Here is a 24,482-nt window from a genome sequence, read left to right on the forward strand (position 1 = left end):
TAGCTGGAGTCTCATTCCTTCAGTCTGTAAATTGTTCTTAGAGGTTTCTACACGACCTTTCCTCTCTCATTATCCAATCCTACTTTCCTTCTCCTTACAATTTTAATATTACTCTATTGTTATGATAGGTGGGTTATAAACTGAGAAAAAAATGGCTGGAGCCACTTAGCACTATTAGCTGAGGTGTGTCAAAAATGAAAACTTACAAAATTTAGTGAAAATAGCAAAAAAAACCTGACAATATTTACAAAAAGTTATCTACCAGAAAACATAATAAATGTCTACATAATAATTTTGTCCAGTGTGAACTCCTGGTCACTCGATCTCTCTCCCTCTCTCTCCTACTGAGAGTGAACTGCCTCGTTTTTTAAGGGACTAGGACATACATCTTTAACCACCCAAAAAATTAACTTAAGACTACACATGAATTAGAATATGATGAACCCCACAATGATGAATTAGAATATGATGCACCCCACAATGTGGTTACAATCATATTACAAAATAAACAGAGGTATTTACCTTAAGTACAGTATATACAAACAATATATACACATTTACACATCCTAGTTGCTAAAGAAATTGAATATCGTACCATGCATGGTGGGAGAGCAGAATAAACCAAACTCATTATAAGAATATGCTGGGGGAGACATTGAAGTTTGCACACTCAGCACACCCACAGCAGAATGCAGAATAACAAGGCAATGTGTGTGTGTGTGTGTGTGTGTGTGTGTGTGTAAATGTGTATGTGTAAGGGGTGCATTTACCGAACACTCTCCGTCAAATCTATTTTACCCAATTTCCGTCTCCACTATTCCTTTTCCTCCTGTTATTAAGTATAATTGGTAAAGGAGACAAGCAGTTGGTTCTGTTGTTTGCCATCACCCCAAATGCTCTATTGACCTTATTATCAACCTGCACTTCCAGCAGCTTGGTTTGCAAAAATGCTTCCAGATGATGGGCGAGGAAAAATCCTGATTCACAGGGCATGTCATGAAATGTCCATTTCTGTAAATTTAAGACTATTACTTGACTCGTTTTACTTAATTGGAAACTGAAGTTCCTACAAGTTTGTTATAGCAAATTTTTGAATCCATTTCTAGAGGAAATCATCCTTTAACGTATTTAATACATGGAGCATAATCTTCTGTTAGGTTCAGATACAGAATATTCAGACACAATCAAGTACATTAATAACTCATAATAATTTTATTATTAGCTAAGCTAGAAACTGCCGCCATTCCTATATTGCAAGACCAGGCACATAAAGTAACTATGTGCCTCAAATACTTGTACCAGGGAACTGACAGTGCACGATCCTGTAACTATTTGAAGCTGTTATAAAATTAACTGTTACAACAGCCCTGGTTCAGTGGAATTCCTGATTTCTTCCAGAACTAATTTAGTGAGATATCTCAGAGGGCAGTGAAGAGTTGGTCTCACTGATGGGAATTCAACATTACATCTAAAAACTGAGATATTGCAGCCGATAGATACACCTGGAAGAAATCTGTTCAAGAGGGAGCTGCGCTACATGAGCGACCACCCCTAGGCCTCAGAGAACAAGCGGCAGCTGCAAAAAAACCCAAGCACTAACCACAGCTACCACATGCTCTTGCTCGCTCTGTACCAGAATCCCAGATCGGCCTCTACAGCCACCTGAGGAAGCACCAAAAGACAACTCCCTAGGAGAAGATCATACTCGACTCGAGTGATTGGACCCCATGGAATTTTGCAACAGCCCAACAATTTTGCAGTTACCATTACTGATAATAAACTTTGTTCTAGGTTTATTTAATTGCATTTTAATTCCCAGGTGCCTTTCTGGGATTTGAGCTCATGTCTCCAGATCATTAAATCAGATCTATGAGGTGGTTCTAAGAACTGGGGGTCTTAAAATCACCCAGCAATGTTAATGCTAATAGTAAATTGGAAATGTGGACATGGAAAGAAGAATTACAGAATGTTTTTGCTTAAATAGTCATTTATGGACAAAGCTGATTATTATTGTCAGTGAGAAGATGAGCATCAATCATCTTCGTGAACTGCTACAGCCCTTCTCCTGAAGTTATTCACACAATGTTGTTGGAATTGAATTGAATTGACGTTATTACTTACCTCCTTCATGTACTTGAGGAGTAAAAATCTTTACGTTACTTCTCTGTCTAAATATGCAATTTATAGTCATTTATAATAAATATTATGTACAGCAAGATAGTCAATATAACATAGAAATACAGTTGTGTCAGCATGAGTTAAGCAGTCTGATGGCCCGGTGGAAGAAGCTGTCTCGGAGCCTGTTGGTCCTGACTTTAATGCTGTGGTACTGTTTCCCAGATGGTAGCAACTGGAACGGTTTATGGTTGGGGTGACTTGTGTCCCCAGAGATCTTTCGGGCCCTTTTTATACACCTGTCTTTGTAAATGCCCTGAGTAGTGGGAAGTTTACATCTGTAGATGAGCTGGGCTGTCCGCGACACTCTCTGCAAAGTCCTGCGATTGAAGGAAGTGCAGGATTGAGAATCAGGAGTTACCAGATTTAGAATTATACCACGATAGATCCCATTTAGTCACATGCTTGATAAGAAAGCAATTTATATATACATTTATTATTACATTATTAAAATCATTTACTCATATCAGTACTAGACACTGATTTAAACAGGTTGGGCCAAAATGGGTTGCTCACGTAATTTAATGAGCATGTCGATTTGAATTCTTATTATTAATCAGGCATATGGTGACCTCTAGTGGTGGCGTTAAGAACTGCAGAGTAGACAATGCAAAAAAAATACAAATCGAAGAACAAAGACAAAATTATTGGTGCACCGGAAATTATAACGTGAAATATTAACATTTTGGGGATGTGAATTCTTAACTGCCCTTCAACAGAAGAGGCTGCTAAGACTGAACCAAATAAGGGGGCTATGGCTGAGGGTCATATATAGGCTATTATTAAGAGATTCTGCAGATGCTGGAAATCCAGAGCAACACACACAAAATACTGGAGGAACTCAGCAGGTCAGGCAGCATCTATGGGAATTAATCAACAGTCGACATTTCAAGCCGAGACCTGTTTATTCAGTTTCATGGAGGCTATTAGGCCATTATTAAAGTAAATCAGTGAAGTAGTCCCAAATGTAGTCACAGGCATACTTTATTGACCCGGGGGGTAATTGTTTTTTGTTACAGTTGCACCATAAATAATTAAATAGTAATAAAACCATAAATAGTTAAATAATAATATGTAAATTATGCCAGGAAATGTCCAGGACCAGCCTATTGGCTCAGGGTGTCTGACCCTCCAAGGGAGGAGTTGTAAAGTTTGATGGCCACAGGCAGGAATGACTTCCTATGACGCTCTGTGTTGCATGAGTCTCTGGCTGAATGTACTCCTGTGCCCAACTAGTACATTATGTAGTGGATGGGAGACATTGTCCAAGATGGCATGCAACTTGGACAGCATCCTCTTTTCAGACACCGCCATCAGAGAGTCCAGTTCCATCCCCACAACATCACTGGCCTTACGAATGAGTTTGTTGAGTCTGTTGGTGTCTGCTACCCTCAGCCCGCTACCAGAGCATACAACAGCAAACATGATCGCACTGGCCACCACAGACTCGTAGAACATCCTCAGCATCGTCCGGCAGATGTTAAAGGACCTCAGTCTTCTCAGGAAATAGAGACAGCTCTGACCCTTCTTGTAGACAGCCTCAGTGTTCTTTGACCAGTCCAGTTTATTGTCAATTTGTATCCCCAGGTATTTGTAACCCTCCACCATGTCCACACTGACCCCCTGGATGGAAACAGGGGTCACCGGTACCTTAGCTCTCCTCAGGTCTACCACCAGCTCCTTAGTCTTTTTCACAATAAGCTGCAGATAATTCTGCTCACACCATGTGACAAAGTTTCCTACCGTAGCCCTGTACTCAGCCTCATCTCCCTTGCTGATGTATCCAACTATGGCAGAGTCATCCGAAAACTTCTGAAGATGACAAGACTCTGTGCAGTAGTTGAAGTCCGATTACCAGTACCAGTACCACTTACATGAAATGCTTTGAGAGGTTGGTCATGAAGCATGTGAACTCCTGTTTCAGATCTGACTTGGATCCACTCCAGTTTGTCTCTCCACACAGCAAAAGGTCAACAGCAGATGCCATTCCATTTGCTCTTTCCTCAACCCTGGAACAACGAACAAATGGAGGGCTGTGCAGTAGGGAAATTCTAGGCAGTTTTGAGAGTAGGTTACATGGTCGGCACAACATTGTGGGCCAAAGGGCCTGTAATGTGCTGTAGATTTCTATGTTCTATGTATACCTTGGTGTGCTCTTTATTGACTATAGACAAGCATTCAACACTGTCAGCCCTTCGAAACTAATCTCTCTGCTTCACGATCACCATCAGCACAAATACACCATTAGGCTGTGTGCTAAGCCCCCTGCTCTACTCACTTCATACCTACATATGTGTGGCTAAATCAACTCCAATACCATATTTACGTTTGCTGATGACACCACTGTAGTTGGCCGAATCAAAGGTGGTGACCCATCGGCCTATAGGAGTGAGATTGAAAATCTGGTTCAATGGCACTACCTCTCACTCATTATCAGCAAACCTAAGAAATAAACCAGAGGTTCATGGACCAGTCTTCATTAGGGGATCGGAGTTGGAGAGGTTCAGTAGCTTTAAATTCCTTGCTGTTAGCATATCAATGGATTTGTCTTGGGACCAGTAAAGTACCACTACAAAGAAGGCATGGTTGCCCCTCTACATTTTTAGTAGGCTATGGAGATCTGGCATATTTTTCTAAAATTTTGACATATTTCTATAGATGCACAGTGGAGAGTATCCTGACTGGTTGCATCACGGCCTGGTATGGAAACACCAATGACCAGGAACGGAAAAGGCTACAGAAAGTGGTGGGTACAGCCTGGTCCAGCACACACCAAGCCCTCTCCACCATTGAATATATTTACAGGGAGCAATGGCACAAGAAAGAAGTGGTCGTTATCAAGGATCCTCTCATTTCAATTGATGTCCTCTTCTTGCTATCATTGAATTGAGCCACTAAAATCTTAGGCCCATACCACCAGGTTCAGGAACGGTTATTACCCTACAACCATTGAGTTCCAATAAATTCATTTCCAACTCAACCAATAGATGACTGTGACTTAGGAAATGAAACTCATCGGGAGGAGAAAATGGCGGTGCAATGCAACGCGTGCAGCCACTCCAGGAATGATATCTGCATTTCTTAAGTAGGGGACCGTGCACAATTATGATTTGATGGAGACAGACGTGAGAGTATGGAGGAATATCTGGAGTAACTTCTGAAATGCCCACTTCGTTGCCACTGCTACTGTGTGGTCTGGAATCTCTGGAGGAGAAGGCCTCTAAGTCCTCGGCTTTGCTTGTTTCGGCAGCCAGGACGAGGTTGAAGGCGCTCGGGAGGCTTTATCGGAGGCTCGAAGTTTTTGGACGGACTCAAGAGTCGGCTGTAGTAGGGTGCTTCCAATGCATCGGCAGTTGTCGGTGCCTGGAGGTTTATAGCAGGGGAGTTTCTCCCTTTTTGCTGCCTGCTATCGGGGACTATTGGAGTCGATCAGGACTTGAGACTTTTTTTTTATTGTGCCCATGGTCTGCTCTTTATCAAATTATGGTATTGTTTTGCACTGCTGTAACTATATGTTATAATTATGTGGTTTTGTCAGTGTTAGTCTTTGGTTTGTCCTGTTTTTTTTGTGATATCGTTCTGGAGGAACATTGTATCATCTCTTAATGTATGCATTTCTAAATGACAATAAACGAGGAGTGAGTGTCCTCATAATCTAATCTAATATGCGAGCGAGGCTTTTACACAAATTATTAACACTTAAGTGTTGCTGGTTTCTTCATTGTTTGTGCAACTTGCTCTAAAATAAAGATGTATTTTTTTCCTACTCCGAAGGAACCTAATGTTCATGCAAATCACTTTTAAAACTTGACGACTGAAAGTTATAAACCAGCATCGGTTAATAGTGCTCACAGTAAAAGCTGTGGCATCGAGTTAAATTGCTGACATATCTGTGGTGGGGGTGGGGTGGCTGCACTCTGGGGTTCAGCAGGTTCCAACCTGGTACATCGGACAGCCCCGAGTAAGGGACAGACCCGGGTGCTCCTGCGAGCAGAACCTGGCAGGCCTTTCACCCACAGCAGGGAAGCCCCACCATCACAATACTCTCCAGGTAAAATGCCGTCTACTCAGTGACAAATAGGTCGAGCTAATTATTTTCTGTCAGACCCCACTTGGAGTACTGTGCTCAGTTCTGGTCACCTCACTACAGGAAGGATGTGGAAACTGTAGAAAGGGTGCAGAGGAGATTTACAAGGATGTTGCCTGGATTGGGGAACATTGGGGAAACAGGTTGAGTGAACTTGGCCTTTTCTCCTTGGAGTGACGGAGGATGAGAGGTGACTTGATCGAAGTGTGTAAGATGATGAGAGACACTGATCATGTGGATAGTCAGAGAGGACACAGTTTTAATGTGCTTGGAAGCAGGTACAGAGGAGATGTCAGGGGTAAGTTTTTTACTCAGAGAGTGGTGAGTACGTGGAATAGGCTGCCGGCGACGGTGATAGGGGCAGATCCGATAGGGTCTTTTAAGAGACTCCTGGATAGGTACATGGAGCTCAGAAAAAGAGGTAACCCTAGGTAATTTTTTAGGTAAGGCCATGTTCAGCACAGCTTTGTGCGCCGAAAGGCCAGTATTGCGTTGTAGGTTTTCTATGTTCTATGAAATTATTTCCTGTCTGGTTTTCAGCCCGGTACAATTATCACCTCACCGGAGCGAAGCAACTTTCTTCCTCCTATAAGTTTGCGAATCTGCGGCGCAAGACTCCGCAGCACTTTACCCTTGCATCTCACGTTACCGAGCTCCTGATACTCTGTACATGATTGGTCACCTTGCAAGAGTGGGTGACTGGCCATTGGTCAGATTGGCTCCGCGGCTGACGTCGCTGGCGTCTTGAGACTCTGCAGATGATTGGTCACCTTGCAAGAGTGGTGTAGTGGCTATTGGTTAGATTTGCTCGAGGCTGGATGACGTCGGTCGGACGGAAGATGGCGGCGCCCAGCAGGTTGCCGCGGTTGTTGGGGACATGGGGCGGGGGTCGCGCTGCGCTCAGCTCGGCGGCAACAGCAACGGCGGCGGAGGGAGGGCCCGTCACCGCCCGCTACCCACCGCTGCTGCCATCCCTGACCGCCAAGAGCAAGGCGGCTAAGCGGCGGCGGTTGGAGGAGTTCCACCAGCGGGTGCACGCTTGCCAGTCGCCCGCCGATAAGATCCGGCTGCTGACCAAGTTGCAGCGGCCGAAGTACGTGATCCTCCCGCAGACGCTTGGCTTGGATGCGGACCGCTGGTTCCAACACTTCACCAAGACCGCCTTCGTGCAGGGGCTGCCCGCCGGCTTACCGCCCGGCCCCGACCCCGGCCTGGCCGAGGCGAAGTCGCTGGTGTGCGAGGCGTTGCTGCAGGAGAACTTCTACCTGAAAAAGCGGCGCCCCGCTCTGTACCGCGAACGGGAGCAGACGGTGCTGCCCCTCATCGGCAACCTGGTGCCGCAGCTCGTCAGCTCCTTAGCCGGCCGCAACCCACTGCTCGAACGCTCCACTTTGGGTAAGGACGCTGCGTTTATCCCCCGCCCGGGTAACATCTGAGGTTTAGAAGTAGCAGTCCTGTCACTGTTACACACACAGTACAGGCCCGGCCGGGCCATCAAACCCAGTCTTTGGAGACGAATGTTCATTTTTGACAACACTGACCCAGTCACGAACCTTCTGCCTAGTTGGATCATTGAGGGAGTGCCAGTTCTTTTATCTTACTCTAAGTTCTCTAGTTTTAGACTAACTGTTTTGGTGTTGATCTTCCTTATCTACACTTCTCATGATTTTATAAATCTCAGCCACCTACATCGCAAGGGGGAAAAGTTCCAACCTTTTTCAACACACTTCAGTGGCTGAGGGAACAGTCAACAAGTAAGGCACCAACTGGGTTGAGGGTAAATCATCACTTTCAGATTTGGTGAAGGAATCCTTTTATACTGGGTGTGGGGAGTTAAGGAATCAACAAGAACATTGAAACACAGAAGACAACGGATGCTGGAGTCTGGAATAAAGCACAAACTGCTGGAGCAACTTTGGTTAAGCAGCATCGGAGGAAACAGTGAGATGGTTGACTGATGCAGAATCCATCCAAAATAGGAAAGCCATATTGAAATGCAAAGTGATCAGTAGTGATTATTTAAAGCTGTGTAATAGTTCTTTGATAATATTGATTATGTGAACTGTTTTCAAACTGTTGCTTTACACGTTTACAGTACTGTGCTAAAGTCTTAGGCTCATAAAAAATCAGTAAAGTGACGATGCTTTCAAAAGTAATGAAATGAAAAATTTCTCAAGATCAAAAAAACTATAAAGAACAGTAAATAGTAAAAATCAGTATTTGGTTTGACCATCCTTTGCCTTTAAAACTGCATCAATTCTCTTATGTACACTGTTGTACAGTGTTATAAGAAAATTAGTTGTTAGTTGTTCCAAACATCTTGGAGAACTTGTCACACAGTTCTACAGACTTTGTCTATCTTGCTTGCTTCTGGCTCGCCAGGTAATTGGAGATGGCCTTGATGATGTTGAGATCTGGGTTTTCTGGAGGCCATGCCATCTGTTGCAGAACTCCTGGAAGATAGTTCTTTATGACCCTGGCCATGTGTTTCGGGTCATTGTCCTGCTGCAGAATGAAGTTGGGATTGATCAGATGCCTCCCCGATGGTATTGCACGATGGATGTGAATTTGTGTGTACTTCTGAGCATCGAGGATTCCATTACTTCTGACCAGATCACCAACTCTATTTGCAGAAATGCAGCCCCAAACTTGCAGGGAACCCCTACCGTGTTTCACTGTTGGCTGTGGACACTGGTCCATGTAGCGCTCTCCAGCTCTTCTACAGACAAACTGCCTCCTGTTTGAGCAAAATATTTCTGATTTTGACTCGTCAGTCCAGAGCACTTGCTGCCATTGCTCAACACCACAATGCTTGTGTTTTTGTGCAAAGGTGAATCTCAGCTTTGGTTTGTTTTCATTTCAGAGGAATGACTTTTTGGCAGCAACTCTTCCATGAAGACCACTTCTGACAAGAGTTCTCTGGACTTTTTTTTGGAGGGGTGTACTTGGTTTCCAATGGTTTCTGTGAGTTCAGAGAAGATAGCAGTGCTGGATTTCTCCTGATTTAAATGGGACGTCAATCTCTAGTCTGCTGCCCTTAGTTTCCGTAGCCAACCATTGCAATTCTGATCATCTACCTTGCCTGTTTCTTTGTGCTTCTTCAGAAAAGCTTGTACCTCTTGAAACTCCAGTCTGCTGCAAAATTTCTGCTCTGGAGAGACCTTGCTTGATGCATGTTGACTACCTTGTGTCTTCTTGTGCTCACTCTTGCTGCCAAGGTGTAAGAATTGGTGATTTGAACGTTAAACTGTCACTTCTGCCACACCTTCACCTTTTTGTCTGATTGTCCTTCGCTCTGCTTGACTCCTCCTACACCTGTTTTTGTTTCAGTTTATCAGATTAGTTTATTCAACTCATGTCATTGATCATTAGCATCCTGTTTGTTGTCTTTGTTTAATCATGAATTGGGCTATCTACCTTGAAAGTAATCGTTTTTATTTGAAAAATGGTCAATTACTTAATGTTACTTTGTTTACCAAAATACAAAAAAAAAATAGCAGTTTTTGGAAAATTAATGTTTGGAAATCTAAAAGTTTAACTTTTCTGCTGACACACATACAGAAAACAAAAAATAAACATCTAAAACAAAACTTATATCAAAATTTAGGATGCCTAAGACTTTTGCACAGTACTGTAAGTAATTACCATCCAGAACTCTCAGTTCTTCATTACTGCTTTAAACCTTTTGCATTCTTGATTCTTTAACTGCCTTTTTCCTTAGAAAACCTTTGTTTTCTTAGATGGAAGGTCACCTTAAACATTTTGCTGATTTTGACTTTGTTACATTTGGTTTACATATTTTAGTAAGCATTTACAAGTCTGATAGTGTGAATTTTTTAGTAACTTTCATTGTAGGAATGGACAAAGGAAAACATTAGGTAGTTTAAAACTACACAAGACTTTCCACGTGAATAGAATTTCAAGCTAGAATGGAAAGATTTTACTGTGTCAGTGTTCTGCTCTCCACATTGAAAGATGCAGTGTCAGAATCATACGGCATTGGAAATAGGCCTTTTGGTTAACTTCCCATGCCAACACTGTTGCCTATCCATGTGCTTTTCTAAGATGGTTTTTGAAAGTTGCTGATGTGCCTGTCTCAACCATTATTTCTGGTAGCTCATTCTACATTGACACCACCCTTTGCATGAAGAAACTGCCTCTGATTTCCTTTTTTTAATCCCTCACCTTTGAACTTAAACCTGTGTCCTCTTGTTTTTAAGCAGCTGCTCCCTGAGAACAGCAGAAGGCAATGGCAAACCACTGCTGTAACTTGCCTCGTACGCGATTCCCCACTACATCAGAGAGGCGTAGAGGGAAGTCATCCGCTAACTAGAGAAACTCCGGATGCGACGTACCTTTCCTTCTCCCTGATATAAAGATTGTACTTTCACCCTGTCTGTCCCCCTCACGATTTTATATACTGTACCTCTAGCAAGTTGCCATTCAATCTCTTGGTCTTCAGGGAATAATGTCCTAGTCTACGCAACCGTTCCTTGTAATTCAGGCCCCCAAGTGCAAGTAACATTCCAGTGAATCTCTTCACTTTGTACTGTAATACCATCTTATCTATAACAAGGCAACTAAAACTGTGCACAATATTCTTAAGTGTGGACCCATCAAAGTCTTATGTAACTGCAATATAGCCTCCTACTCCTGTATTAAATATGTTAACTGATGAAGGCTGGTGACTAAGTACCTTGTTCACCACCCTGATTACCTGTGGCGTTGCCGCTTGTACACCTAGGTCTCACTGTTCCTTAGGACCTAACTATTCTCTACAATTCCTACTGTGATTAGACCTTGCAAAATACCATACGTTGCATTTATCGGGATTGAAAGCCATTTGTTATTCCTCAGCCCACGTACCTGGCTGATAAAGCTGTCCCATGAATCTTTCATAATCTTCTACATTGTGCACCCAGATGTAGTTTAGTTTATTTCAATGTTCTGAAATTTTTTGAAAAATAATGTTATTGCACTTGTATGTTGGCATAGCTAAATAATTTTTATTCTTACAGATCATGAACCACAAGTTGGTTTTTATTGGTTTCGGGGTGAACGAACAGTTCCCCGAGGGCACCGGAAAAGACAGGTTGACCCTATTCGTTTCCAGATTGAAGACAAACCTTACTGCCAAATTCGGGTACATCGACAACTCCCTGAGGTAATAGAATTAAGATTCATACACATCTGTTTTTAACTGCAAATTTTCATATAGTTTGGTGGCATCTGTTACCTTGTAGTACAGAAAAGCCAAATGATAAAGGAATTGTATACAGTCTGACTCTCAAGCACAGGATAGCACTTCCCATTACAGATGGTGCTACTGAAGAAGTGTGACAGCTCACTAGTAGTTTGAAAGCAAAGGAATTTGATTAAAACCTTTTTTTAAAAAGTAAATTGTGGTAAGCTGTCATCCCATTCTCTGAGGAAGTGAGCAAAGGCAAAGTGAATTCACGGGGTGTGTTCTGCTAGTGCGCTGCAAAATCGATGCATTTGTAGTTGGAGTCACGCTGGCTGGCGCAGATGATTTAGAGGGAAAAGGACAGGAGAGAAGAGTTCAGAAATCTGTCCAACTAACCCAGGTCCGAGGGAGGATCATTCTAAATGCCGAGCCAAATTGGAGAGGTCAAGAACGGGTAACTTGGCAGCGGAATCCAGGTCCAAAGCGAAGCGAATCGTTGGGAGGCATGTTCAAGGCCCGGAGCAATTTGCCGCGGTGAGGTCCGGGTCCTAATGCAAGGTACAATCCGCTATTTGGACAATCCAAATGCCACCCATTTAGACTGGAAAGGCAGGGTGTCGGGAGTCGGATGAGGCTGGAGAGGTTGAGAACAGCTCCTTCGGCAGCGAAGTCTAGGCCCAGGGCGATTCGCCAGTGGTGGGGCGCAGGTCCTAGTGCAAGGTTCGGACAATCTCAGAAAGACTGGGGTTCACTCTCTGCAATGCTAACGCTGTGAGACTGCCCCTGGCTGCTGTGCTTCATGCCTGCAAACTTTATGGTGATTTGCCCTTCTAATATGATGAACTAGATAGCGAGGCTTTGGACCTACTCTGGGCTGCTCCAGGAATTTGGATCTAAGGACTAAATTTAATAGATGTGGTGAATGTCTGCTATTTGATTGTTCGGCTGCCTGCCTAGACTCCAGTTCCCTCACTCACTTGAAACTTAACTGGTTTATTGAAATATTATTAATGCTGCTGAGTATCATTAAAAAAAAGTAGAATTAAGAGTTGTACTCCAATAAATATACAAAAAATGCAGAAAAATTCCTCTCCAGAGCAACATGCCCTGTTATCAGAGTTTGACAGTATTCAGTCCTGTGTTAATCATTTTTAGTTGATTGCTCCAGAAATTGAGTATGTTCTTCTGATTAATATTTAATTAAATCTTTGTACATAAATTAATGCTTTAGCAATTGATACAAATTAGAATGGATGTTTTCTACTTTTATCTCTGGATTGACATTAGTTTTCTAGATCTATGCTATGGTTAATAAGTGGTTGATAGTGAATTGTAAATCATCCTTAAAAGTAAAATGCAATTTGAAAAATGCTTTGTAAATTAATTTTATTTTCCTTCATAGTTTGAGCCCCTAGAAAATCAAATCACTGAAGATGTTCCTGTTATTCATTTGGAACCAAGCCCACTTCCTTTATTTCAAAGGCAGTATGACAACAATATTTTCACAGGTAGGGATAAAATTAATTTGCAGTTTAGTTGCATGCATTTTACTTATTTCCATGATTTGTTTTACAAAGTTGAATATTTTACACATTTTAATATGCTTTATTATAGATTGGTAGTATTCCTATGTATGATTTGAGAGGGAATTCCACTAAATTACTGTATTGCAATCTTACTTTGAGCTAATGCAAGACTTTTTGTTTGTTTGTTTTGTCTTCTACTTGTAGGTTCAAAGATCGATGATCCTGCCTGCTATGGGCATACCCAGTTTCACTTTGCTTCTGAAAAGTTGAGACGAGAAAGACTTCTAAGGGACAACTTAGCTGATCAAATTGAAGTGCGTTTGCGAGCCAATGGCATTGCAAGTCTGTTTGCTTGGACTGCAGCTCAGGCAGCCTATCAAGGTTAGATGATGCTAATTCATCAAAGATTCTCATTATTCATCCTCTAACTATCTTTATTTTACAAATTCATTGAATCCAAAGGGAAAACAGATTTTTATAAAGATAGATATAGTGCATATTTAATGTACTAAAATTCTACAGGAATCTGCTTCACTCGTTTTGATTATGGTTGCAAATTGCACTTTTTTATTGTGCTGAGTGAAATTAAAATAGTTTCAGACTTGCGTTAGTTCTTGAAGATTAGCAAGAAATGCAGAAGACTGGTGTTTCCTACCTTATTGAAAAAAAGCAAACTGAATTACTCTAATAGTAAGTTTAATTGCAGCTTGTGGAATATGATTTCTGAAAGTTGTTGGAGAGTTTGGGCTTGATGACATTACTAAATTGAAATATTAATCATCTAAATTTAAATATTCAGTAATGTTGAAGAAAATGATTTATTTTGAATTTGTAAAAGTGGATTTTTTTTGCAACATTACTTTTCAGAAAATTCTCTTGAATAGCCATATATTTATTATGTGCATTAAATGATGCTATAAACAGCATTTTGTAGATCTAAAGGTACTCTTTTTTTCGCTTGACATAAGTAATTATAGAACAAGTAACTTGTTCCTTTGAAAGGATGCAGAGCTCGATATTTCATCATTTAAGGTGTGTGCTTTTTCATTGATATAATTTCCTTCTGAGTCCGTCATACCATGATGATCATGGCTCATCAATGCTGGCCTCAACCCCTTTCCTGTGACACTTGTACATGATGCTAACTTCAGTCCTTCAAATATTTATCTCTGCTTTAAATAGAACTGATGATCTCACCTCCACCAACCTTGGGAGATGACAATTAGAGTCATTATCTTTTGAAGAAAGATACAGAATTCCATTTCCTTGTAGATTAGCAAAGGTTGACTAATTTGTACTCTGGGGAGGTGGGGGGGGGATTACTGTTCTCATTTCTGCTTAAAATTTAAGGGGCAATGCAAGGCAAAAAAAAGTGTTCTGTGGGGGAAAAGCATCAAATTGTCCTTGGAAGGTGAAGGAATTCTTTTGAATTTTACAATCTCAGTATGTTCCAATCCCAGTGAGGCCACTTCTCAAATGTAATAATTTTTAGGCAGTGCAGCAAACTGATAGGGTATTGCACTATTAACAGCAAAGCAATTAAATCAAATTTTGTGATCTTGATTGGGTTTAAATATTTATGGAAATATTCCTCATAGTCTTGGCAATTGTGTCAAAGAATCTTTTGCATTCCCTTAAGTTGTCAGATAAGCACCTTTTAAAAGTAGAGTGTAAAATATGGCACCCACCTTCAGCTAGTATATTGTTAATCCAGAATACAGCAGCTCTAACTTGTATATTAATACAGCTCTGGAATATCATGGTTCAGTTTTGTTTTTTTTTGTCTCTGGCTTGGTACTGAACCTATAACTTTTTGAATTAGAAGAAAAAAATATTTTTGGCTGATGTCACCTGATCTTTATCGTGTTGGTTGGAACTGGAGAAATTTTATGCATGCACAACTTGTAGTTTCAACCAAGGTTAAGTAATTGTTTTTCAAAATTTTAAATACAGGTTATTTTTGCAGTACTTATTGGGTTGTATATTTCACAAATGGACTGATTACTTGATATTTGAATGTGATGTGTGATACTTGGACTGATGACAAAATAATGAAACACCTGTGCCACAATTCAGCGATAAATTGAAATCTATTTTGTTTTCTGCGTTGATTTTATTTTAGTTACCTTTGTTACCTGAACCTTAGAATCTCTAAGGGTGTTTGGGAATGATGTTCCAGTTGGTCAGAATTGATCTATTTTCAATTATTGAAGTTTATTTTATTTATTGAGATGCAGCATGGAATAGGTCCTTCTGGCCCTTTGAACCACCCCGCCTAGTAATCCCCCAATTTAATCAGAGCATAATCACGGGACAACTTGCAATGACCAGTTAACCTACCAACTGGTATGACTTTGGACCGTGGGAGGAAACTGGAGCACCCGCAGGAAGCCCACAGGGTCACAGGGAGAACATAAAAGCTCCTTACAGACAGCAGTGGGAATTGAACCCATGTTGCCTGTACTGTAAAGTATGGGCTAACCATTACGTTACCCTCACTAGTCCAAAGCATGTTTTGGGTGTGGCTAACCCTAATGTCTAATTTTTCTTGACTTTTTTTATAAAAAATTGTAGGCAATCAGCAAAATCTTGGCAACCACTTAATTTGTTTTTGGTTTTATTTCAGGATTCTGGAGTGAGGCAGATGTGACCAGACCATTTGTCTCTCAAGCTGTAATTACAGATGGAGTTTATTTCTCCTTCTTTTGCTATCAGTTGAACACTTTAGCTCTGACTGTTCAAGCAGATCAGCATAATCTCCGAAAGAACATTTGCTGGGGAATGGAGAGTATGCGTCTGTATGAGACTATTGAGGGAGGAGATGTGAAAGGGTTGAATAATGAGGTTGTGGATCTGCTTGTTCGGTTTTTGCTTAATAGGCCTGAATCAGTTGAAACTGAAATAAAATGAATGTAAAACTTCATGACTTTGAAATTAATTTAAAATATACATTGAAGGAATAGCACCACAATCATAATTTCAAAAACTACTTGTGCTAAGCTATCTAAAATAAATGTTTCGAAACAATTCCTGCATAAGGCAGATTGTTTTATTTATTATTTCGTACTCAAGAAAATTAGTAGTTGTGAAGAATATATTTCTGGTTACTAAACTGTTTCTAGTGTTTATATCTAAAATATTACAAATATAATTTGCTTATGAATTTCAAAATGTAGCGTGGAGTGTAGTTTTGAATTTCCTTAAGACAGAGCAGCAAAATTAGGCCACTCAACCCATGAATTCTGCTCTGCCATTCCACCGTAGCTGATTTATTATCCCTCTCAACCCCATTCTACTGCCTTCTCCCTGTAACCTTTGATGCCCTGACTAACCAAGAACCTCTAAACCCCCGCTTTAAATATACTCAATGACTTGGCTTCACAGCTGTCTGTTACAATAAATTTCTCTGACTCACTACCGTTTGGTTTAAGAAATTCCTTCTAATCTCGGTTCTAAATGGATATCACTTTATTCTGATGTTGTGTCCTCTGGTTCTCGTCCACTATAGGAAACATCCTCTCTCCATCCACTCTATCTAAGCCTTTCAATAATAGATAGGTTTCAATGAAATTCCTCTTCTTCCCCCCCGTCCCCCAATTCTCCCAAAACTCCAGCAAATACAGGCCCAGAGTCATCAAAAGCTCCTCATATGTTAACCCTTTCATTCCTACAGTCATTCACTTGAACCTGCTCTGGACATTCTCCAATGCCAGCACATCCCTTCTTTGATACAAGGCCCAAAACAGCTCAATATTCCAAGTGGGGTATGACCAATGCCTTGTAGACCCTCAGTATTCTTGTTCATGTATTCTAGTCCTCTCAAAATGAATGCTAACATTACATTTGCCTTCTTTACCACCTATCCACCTGCAAGTCAACCTTTAGGCAATCCTGCACAAGTCCCTTTGCACCTCAGATTTTTGAATTTTCTCCTGGTTTAGAAGATAGTCTACAACTTCTACCAAAGTGCATGATCCTTCCCCATGTTGTTCCATCTGCCATTTTGCCCATTCTCCAGACTCCCTGCTTTCTCAGTATTGTTCCTCTACCTATCTTAGTATTCTCCACAAACTTGGCCGCAAAACCAGCTATCCAAATCATTGATACGTAACGTGAAAAGTGGTCCCAACACCGACCCCTGTGGAACACCACTAGTCACCGACAGCCAACCAGAAAAGGCCCCCTTTATTCCCACTCTTTGCTTCCTGTCTGCCAGTCAGCCAAATTTCTATCCATGCTGGCATCTCTCCTGTAATGCCATGTTAAGCAGCCTCATGTATGGCACCTTGTCAAAAACCTTCTGAAAATCCACGTAAAAAATAACCACTGACTCCTTTGTCTGATTTGCCTGTTATTTCATAAAATAATTCCAACATATTGTCAGGCAAGATTTCCCTTTTATTATCACATCCTCTAAGAATCCTGAAACCCCATCCTTAATAATGGACTCCAACATTTCACCAACCAGTGAAGTCAGGCTAACTGCGTTATGATTTCCTTCCTTCTGCTTTCCTCCCTTTTCAGAGTGGAGTGATATTTGCAATTTTCCAGCCCTCCAGAAATGAAAGATCATTACTAGTGTCTCTACAATCTCTTCAGCTACCTCTTTCAGAACCCTGGGGTGTAGTCCATCTGCTCCAGGTGACTTGTCTACCTAAGGACAACGGATTTCCAAGCACCCTTTCCTTCTGCCACCTGACACTCCAGCATTTCTGGCATTATGCTAGTGTCTTCGACAGTGAAGACTGATGCAAAATATTTAATAAATTTGTCTGCCATTTTTTTTCGCCCATTACTACCTCTTTAGCATCAATTTCCAGCAGTCTGATATCTCTTCTATTCTTTATCCGATGAAATTTTTTGAATATCCTCTTTTATATTATTGGTTAACTTGCCTTCAAATTTCATGTTTTCTCTCCTCAATTTTTTAGTTGCCTTCTGTTAGTCTTTAAAAACTACCCAATCTTCTAACTTCCCACTAAGTTTTGCCACATTACGTGCTGTCTTTGCCTTCCTTTGTAAGACAAGGGGTTACCTCATCCTCTCTTAGGAGTTGTTCATCTTTGGGATATATTTAACTGGCACCTTCCGAGGTGCTCCCAGAAGTTCCAGCCATTTCTGTTCGGCTGTCACCTCTAGTAGTGTCCCCTTCCAGTCAATTTTGGCCAGCTCCTCATGTTTCTGTAATTCCCTTTACTCCACTGCAATACTGATACATCTGACTTTATCTTCTTTCTCAAAATATAGAGTGAATTCTATTATATATATATTTGATCACTGTCTCCTAAAGATTCCTTTACCTTAAGGTCCCTAATGAAGTCTGGTTCACTACACAAACTTCAATACAGAATTGCCTTTCCCTTAGTGGGCTCAACCACAAGCTGCTCTAAAAAGCCATCTCCAAGGCATTCTTCAAGTTCTCTCAGGATCCAGCACTAACCTGATTTTCCTCAGCCTACCTACATATTGAAAGTCGCTGTGACTATTGTAACATTGCCCTTTTTACATACCTTTCCTATCTTCCATTGTAATTTGTATCTGACATCCTGGCTACTGTTTGGACGCCTGTATATAACTCCCATCAGGGTCTTTTTACCCTTCCAGTTTATTAACACTACCCACAAGGATGCTATATTGTCTGGTCCTGTGTGAGGCAAGTGGCCAAGTAGTTAAGGCGTTCGTCTAGTGATCTCAAGGTCGCTGGTTCGAGCCTCAGCTGTGGCAGCGTGTTTGTGTCCTTGAGCAAGGCACTTAATCACGCATTGCTCTGGTGTCTGTGCGAGGAGGGGCGCCCCACATAGACTTCCAAACTGTGCCTTGTAAAGCATAAAAATGCCCGACGCAGGCCTCTCATGGTCTGAGTCGAAGTTCCTTTGTCACCTCTTTCTAAGGATATGATTTCAATTTTTACCAACAGAGCCGTGACATCCCCTCTACCTACCTGCCTGTCTTTTTGCCACAATGTGTATCCTTGGATGTTAAGCTCCCAACTATGTTCTTCTTTCAGCCACAACTCAGTAATGCTCATAATGTCATAACTCATCTCAAAACTCTGCTGGAAGATCATGTACCTTATTCTGTATACTGTATACTGCATGTATTCAAATACAACACCTCCAGTCATCTACAATTGAAAAGCATAGATACGGGTAGATTGAATCATTCTATCCCAGAGGAAAAATATCAAATACCACAACTGGACATGCATTTAAGTGGAAGGAGGAGCATTTAAGGGAGATGTGCAAGGCAAGTTGTTCTACACAAAATATGGCAGATGCCTGGAACAAGCTGCCAGGGGCTGTGGTGGAAGCAGAATAGTGGTGTTCAAGGAGCTTTTAGACGTAAATATGCGGTGAATGGGATGGATGGGAAGGGAGGTGGATCATGCATAGACAAAACTGATTTTGTTTAATTTAGTCTGGGATTCAGCATTGACATTGCGGGCTGAAGAACCTGTCTATTGCTATAGAGTTCGATCTTTTATGATTCACCATGTCTGAACAACTGAATAGGGTGCTGAGTCTAATAAGTGATTATTTGGTCACTAAAAGCAATACAGATAAATGGAATTCTTGGATCTAGGCAGTTCCAAGCAGGGGCACTAACCTTAGGTTGTAAGGAATGTTCTAACCCCTGCCCTAAATTTTTGATCTTGATATCTTAGAAACAGCAGTGACAAACAAAACATATTCATATGATTGAAGATAAATGAAGGGCAGATATCGTTTGTGATTGAGAAACCAAGTGACTGTGGGTGTTTGAAATTTGCATTGTGTGCAGAAGGCTATACAGTCACAGTAAAACAGCAATGCCCACTCAATGACCACTTTATTAGGTCCACCGACTTCAAGGTACCACATGTTCAGAGATGCTCTTCTACACACCACTGTTGTAATGTGTAGTTATCTGAGTTAATGTCACCTTCTTGTCATTTTGAACTGGTCTGATAATTCTTCTCTGACCTTCCTCATTACAAAGGTGTTTTTTACCCAGAGAACTGCTGCTCACTGCATGTTTTTTTTTCTGTTTTTTGTACCATTCTCTGTAAACTCTGGAGACTGGGTGTGAAGACCTACGAGACCAGCAGCTTCTGAGATATTCAAATCAACCCATATGGGGGATAGAGGGCACTGGATAGAGGTAGTACCTTTGATATCTAGCATGCTGCTCCCTACCAGACAGGGTGGACGGGCATCACCGGTTCTCATCCATCTCCTAAATCTCACGTGTTGGCTCCAAGCCCCATACCCCAGTAAACTGCTTAAGCAGGCAGGCTAAACCATGTGAGGGGGTGGTGTTAACACGGCACCACTGAGCGAATGACTTCCATGATGAAGTCACCGGCCGGGACGGAAAGGTTCTCAGATGAACTATAACGGCCACGTGTTCACGACCAAGGTGAGCCACCTAGTTGGAGGAAATCGGCTGTGGTCAAACCTGGAGAGGGATGGGGTCTGCCAGGTTTCAGATGCCCAAGACATGCCGCATGATGAGCACACCAAAAAGCAACTTCATACCGGTTCGGTGGCAGCCTGGGTTACCAATGACCCTGCTATCCATCTCACACCAGGGTGGACGTGATAAATGTGCTACTGGTGATTCGACACAGAAGATCCGTGGCAAAGAGAACATCACAATCGCCACATGGAATGTAAGAACGGTGAACCAAATAGGGAAACTCAAGGAACTCGCGCATGAGATGGAAAGATACAACTGGCACCTCCTCGGGCTCTGTGAAGCCGGATGGAAGAATGCTGGAGAAGTGCGTACTGAGGAAGGACACATACTCTATTGTAGCGGAGAAGAGAACAGACATGAAAATGGTGTAGGGTTCCTAGTCAACAAATCCATCAAGAACACTGTCCTAGGATGCCAACCAGTGTCAAGCAGGCTCATGACCACCTGCCTGTGAGTAAAGCCATTCAACATCACAGTGACTCAAGTCTATGCCCCAACAACAGACTACGACAATGAACACATTGAAGAATTCTATAAGAAACTACAAGATGTCATCGACAAAGTGGACAAAATAGATATTTTGATCATTCTGGGTGACTGGAGTGCCAAGGTGGGCAGAGACGCACAAGATGAGAGGGGGTATCTCATCGGCCTCTCATACAATGACACCTCCAATGAGAGGGGACTATGCCTGCTGGCATTTGCCAGTTATAACAACGTGGTGCTGTCGAACACACTTGGAGAGCCCAAAGCATCCCGAAGATGGATCTGGCATGCCCCCAGTGGTCAACATCACCAGACTGACTACATCCTGGTGCAAAGACGGCACAAATCTGGTGTGACAGATCGAAGACCAGAACATTCCCAGGAGCAGACGTGGGCAGTGACCATGACGTCATGATGAACATCAGAGTGCGCTTAAAAAAAAATCAACAAGCCAAAAAGCACCTGGCTGAGATTCGACCTTAAAAACTGAATGACCCCGGAAGAATTTCAGGCAACAATTGGGAGGAAGTTTGCACCAATACTCCTCTTTGATGGAAACCTAGAGACCGCCACAAATTAACACAGTGATGACGGAAACAGCAAGCAAGATTCTGGGGAAAAGCCACCACAAGTTTAAACCATGGGTCACTAACAAGATACTGGATATGTGTGACACAAGAAGGAAATTAAAGAAAGATAAAAACATAGCAGAGGGAAGAACAGAATACAGGAAAATCAACAAGGAAATCAGGAGGGAAATGAAGGAAGCAAAGCAAAAATGGATAGCTGAACAATGTGCAGACATTGAAGACAGTCTCTCCAACAACAACACAAGGAAGGCATTCCAACTGGCGAAAGATCTTACCAAAGAAAAACAAGCCAAAGTGAACACCGTCCAAGACAAAAATGGCAAAAGTCTCACAGAAGGAAAGGAAATAATGGAAAGGTGAACAGAGTACTGTTCAGAACTGTACAACTACCTGAGCAAAGGGGATCCAAGTGTGCTGAATGTGCAGGAGTCTTCCAATGAGGATGACTATCCAATCATGCGTGAAGAATTTGAAGTCGCAATACGATCACTGAAGTGCAGGAAGTCGGCAGGAGTTGACAACATCCCTGCTGAACTGCTGAAGCATGGAGGAGAGGCCACGATAGACATGCTTACCACCATCTGCAATAAGATCTGGCAGACAGGTGAATGGCCGACACTTTGGACTCAGTCGTTGATCATTGTGCTTCCCAAGAAAGGCAATCTCCAATTTTGCCAGAATTACTGTACCATCAGCTTGTTCAGCCATGTAAGCAAGGTAATGCTCAGAATCATCTTGAACAGACAGAGACCTCAGGCAGAAGACATCATTGCCGAAGAACATACAGGCTTCCGTAAGGGCAGAAGCACCACTGAGATTTTCAAACTCCACACCCACTGTGAGAAACACCTTCAGCACCAGAGAGAGTTCTACCACGTCTTCATAGACTTCAAGAAGGCGTTTGACAGAGTCTGATATGATGCCTTATGGGTCACCATGAAGAAATTCAACATGGGGCAGAAGCTGATTCATTCAATCCATCAGCTTTACGCCAAGGCAACCAGTGCAGTGCTCGCTCAGGGCACCATCGGGGAGTGGTTCCATACCTCTGTAGAAGTCCGTCAGGGCTGCCTCCTCTCCCCCACTCTCTTCAACGTCTTCCTGGAACGGATCATGAGTGTTGCCCTTGAAGATCATGTGGGCACAGTCAGCATCGGAGGGAGGAACATCACAAGCCTAAGATTTGCTGATGACATTGATCGAATTGCAGGAAAAGAGGATGAACTGGCCAACCTGGTCAGCCATCTTGACAGAGCCTCCACAAAGTTTGGAATGGAAATAAGAGCCGAGAAAACCAAGCTCATGGCAAATGCCAATGGTGCCACCTCAACAGACATCAATCCATGGTCAGAAAGTTGAGACAGTGCAGCAATTCAAGTACCTGGGGGTAATCATCAGTGATGAAGGATCAAGACCAGAAGTCCTGGCAAGAACCGCACAGACAATGACTGCACTATCCAAACTCAAGACAATATGGAGGGACAGCAACATCACCATGAAGTACAAGATCAGACTCCTGCGTGCATTGGTATTCTCCATCTTCCTGTACGCATGCGAGACATGGACCCTCACAGCAGAGCTACAGAGGAAGATACAGCCATTGGAAATGAGATGCTATTGCAACATCTTGGGCATCTCATACTTGGACCGCATCACATTTCTTGTATTTGTGATTTTAGCTACCTGTTGTGGTTTGTACAGCACTTTGGTCAACATGGGTTGTTTTTAAATGTGCTTTATAAATAAATTTGACTTGACTTGACAAACGAGCAGGTCCACAAGACCATCCAGCACCACGTTGGCCCCCATGAAGACCTTCTCACAACGGTGAAGAAAAGAAAGCTGAGATGGTACGGCCACATAACCAGATCCAGTGGCCTTGCAAAGACCGTTCTACAAGGAACTGTGGAGGGGAAAAGAAAGAGAGGCAGACAGAGGGAAAGATGGACGGACAACATTAAAGAATGGACAGGGAAAACATTTGCGGTGACCCAGGCTCTGGCACACAACCGCGACAGGTGGAACAGACTGGTGCAAAGCTTGTCATGACGGCGTCCCAATGACTCCACCAGGAGTTAAGGGCGCAAGGCAAGGCAAGGCATACGGCACCAAAAATCATTTCAAGTTTCAAGTCACTTAGATCACATTCCTTCCCCATTCTCATGTTTGATTTGAAGAAAAACTGAACCTCTTGACCATCTGTATGCTTTTATGCATTGATTGGGCAATTAGATATTTGCATTAATGTGTGAGTGTGGAGGTGTACCTACTAAAATGGCCACAAGAGTGTATACTATACTTAAGTGAAATCTGTTGTTAGCTATATAAATCCTCCAGTTTGAAGAACTAGTGTACAAGTTCAAACACTGGGTAATTTTCATTTCAACAGGATACTAGAGTAGAAATAATGCATTAAAATGTGTTATTTAAGCATGACGAGTAGGAGCTCGATGCATAGGGGTGGGGGTGTAGAGCTGGTGGTAGATGGGAGATTCTGTGGCAACAAAAGAGACTCTGGAATAGTTTTGCTTCCCTTGTGCCAAGATCCAAAATGTCAGTGGTCTCCAACCACCGAGCCGCAAAGCATGTGCTACCGTGCTGCGAGGAAACAATATGAGTCAACTGCACCTTTCCTCATTCCCTGTCACGCCCACTGTTGAACTTGAACGCACGCGTGGTCATCAGTCGGTCATTAACCTACAACTACTCGATGAGTAAAAAACAAACGTGGCTTGAGGGTTTCTTTGGAAGAGATGGTAGGGGACGTAAAAGGCCTAATGCTGATGATAATGCAGAGACAGCTGAGGCTGAGACTGCAAAAAAAAAGAAAGCTTCCTTCAACAGAAAATACGACGAGTCGTATATAAAATATGGCTTTATTGTGACAGGTGACTTGCACGCTCCAAGCCTCCTGTATGTGATATGTGGAGACAAGCTGTCTAATGAGGGAATTAAGCCCTCAAAACTGCCTCGGA

At 42.2% G+C, this 24,482-nt stretch overlaps 1 protein-coding gene across 1 annotated transcript; it reads left to right on the plus strand.

Annotated features, from left to right (window-relative positions):
- Positions 1 to 7,087: 7,087 nt before the first annotated feature.
- On the plus strand, positions 7,088 to 15,896 carry mrps30 (mitochondrial ribosomal protein S30). Its single transcript, XM_072252489.1, has 5 exons — positions 7,088 to 7,657; positions 11,281 to 11,426; positions 12,850 to 12,955; positions 13,178 to 13,354; positions 15,600 to 15,896. The coding sequence occupies exons 1-5, from the start codon at positions 7,102 to 7,104 to the stop codon at positions 15,881 to 15,883; spliced, it is 1,269 nt and encodes a 422-aa protein (XP_072108590.1). The 5' UTR covers positions 7,088 to 7,101; the 3' UTR covers positions 15,884 to 15,896.
- The last annotated feature ends 8,586 nt before the right edge of the window (positions 15,897 to 24,482 follow it).

The sequence above is a fragment of the Mobula birostris genome, chromosome 3 (assembly GCF_030028105.1).
Source record: "Mobula birostris isolate sMobBir1 chromosome 3, sMobBir1.hap1, whole genome shotgun sequence".
NCBI lineage: Eukaryota > Metazoa > Chordata > Chondrichthyes > Myliobatiformes > Myliobatidae > Mobula > Mobula birostris.

What these genes read in the sequence shown, in the direction of transcription:
- mrps30 (XM_072252489.1), top strand. Translation starts at nt 7,102, where the DNA reads ATGGCGGCGCCCAGCAGGTTGCCGCGGTTGTTGGGGACATGGGGCGGG. An exon ending in GCTCGAACGCTCCACTTTGG is followed by an intron (nt 7,658 to 11,280) that starts GTAAGGACGCTG and finishes TTATTCTTACAG; the next exon opens with ATCATGAACCACAAGTTGGT. An exon ending in TGACAACAATATTTTCACAG is followed by an intron (nt 12,956 to 13,177) that starts GTAGGGATAAAA and finishes TTCTACTTGTAG; the next exon opens with GTTCAAAGATCGATGATCCT.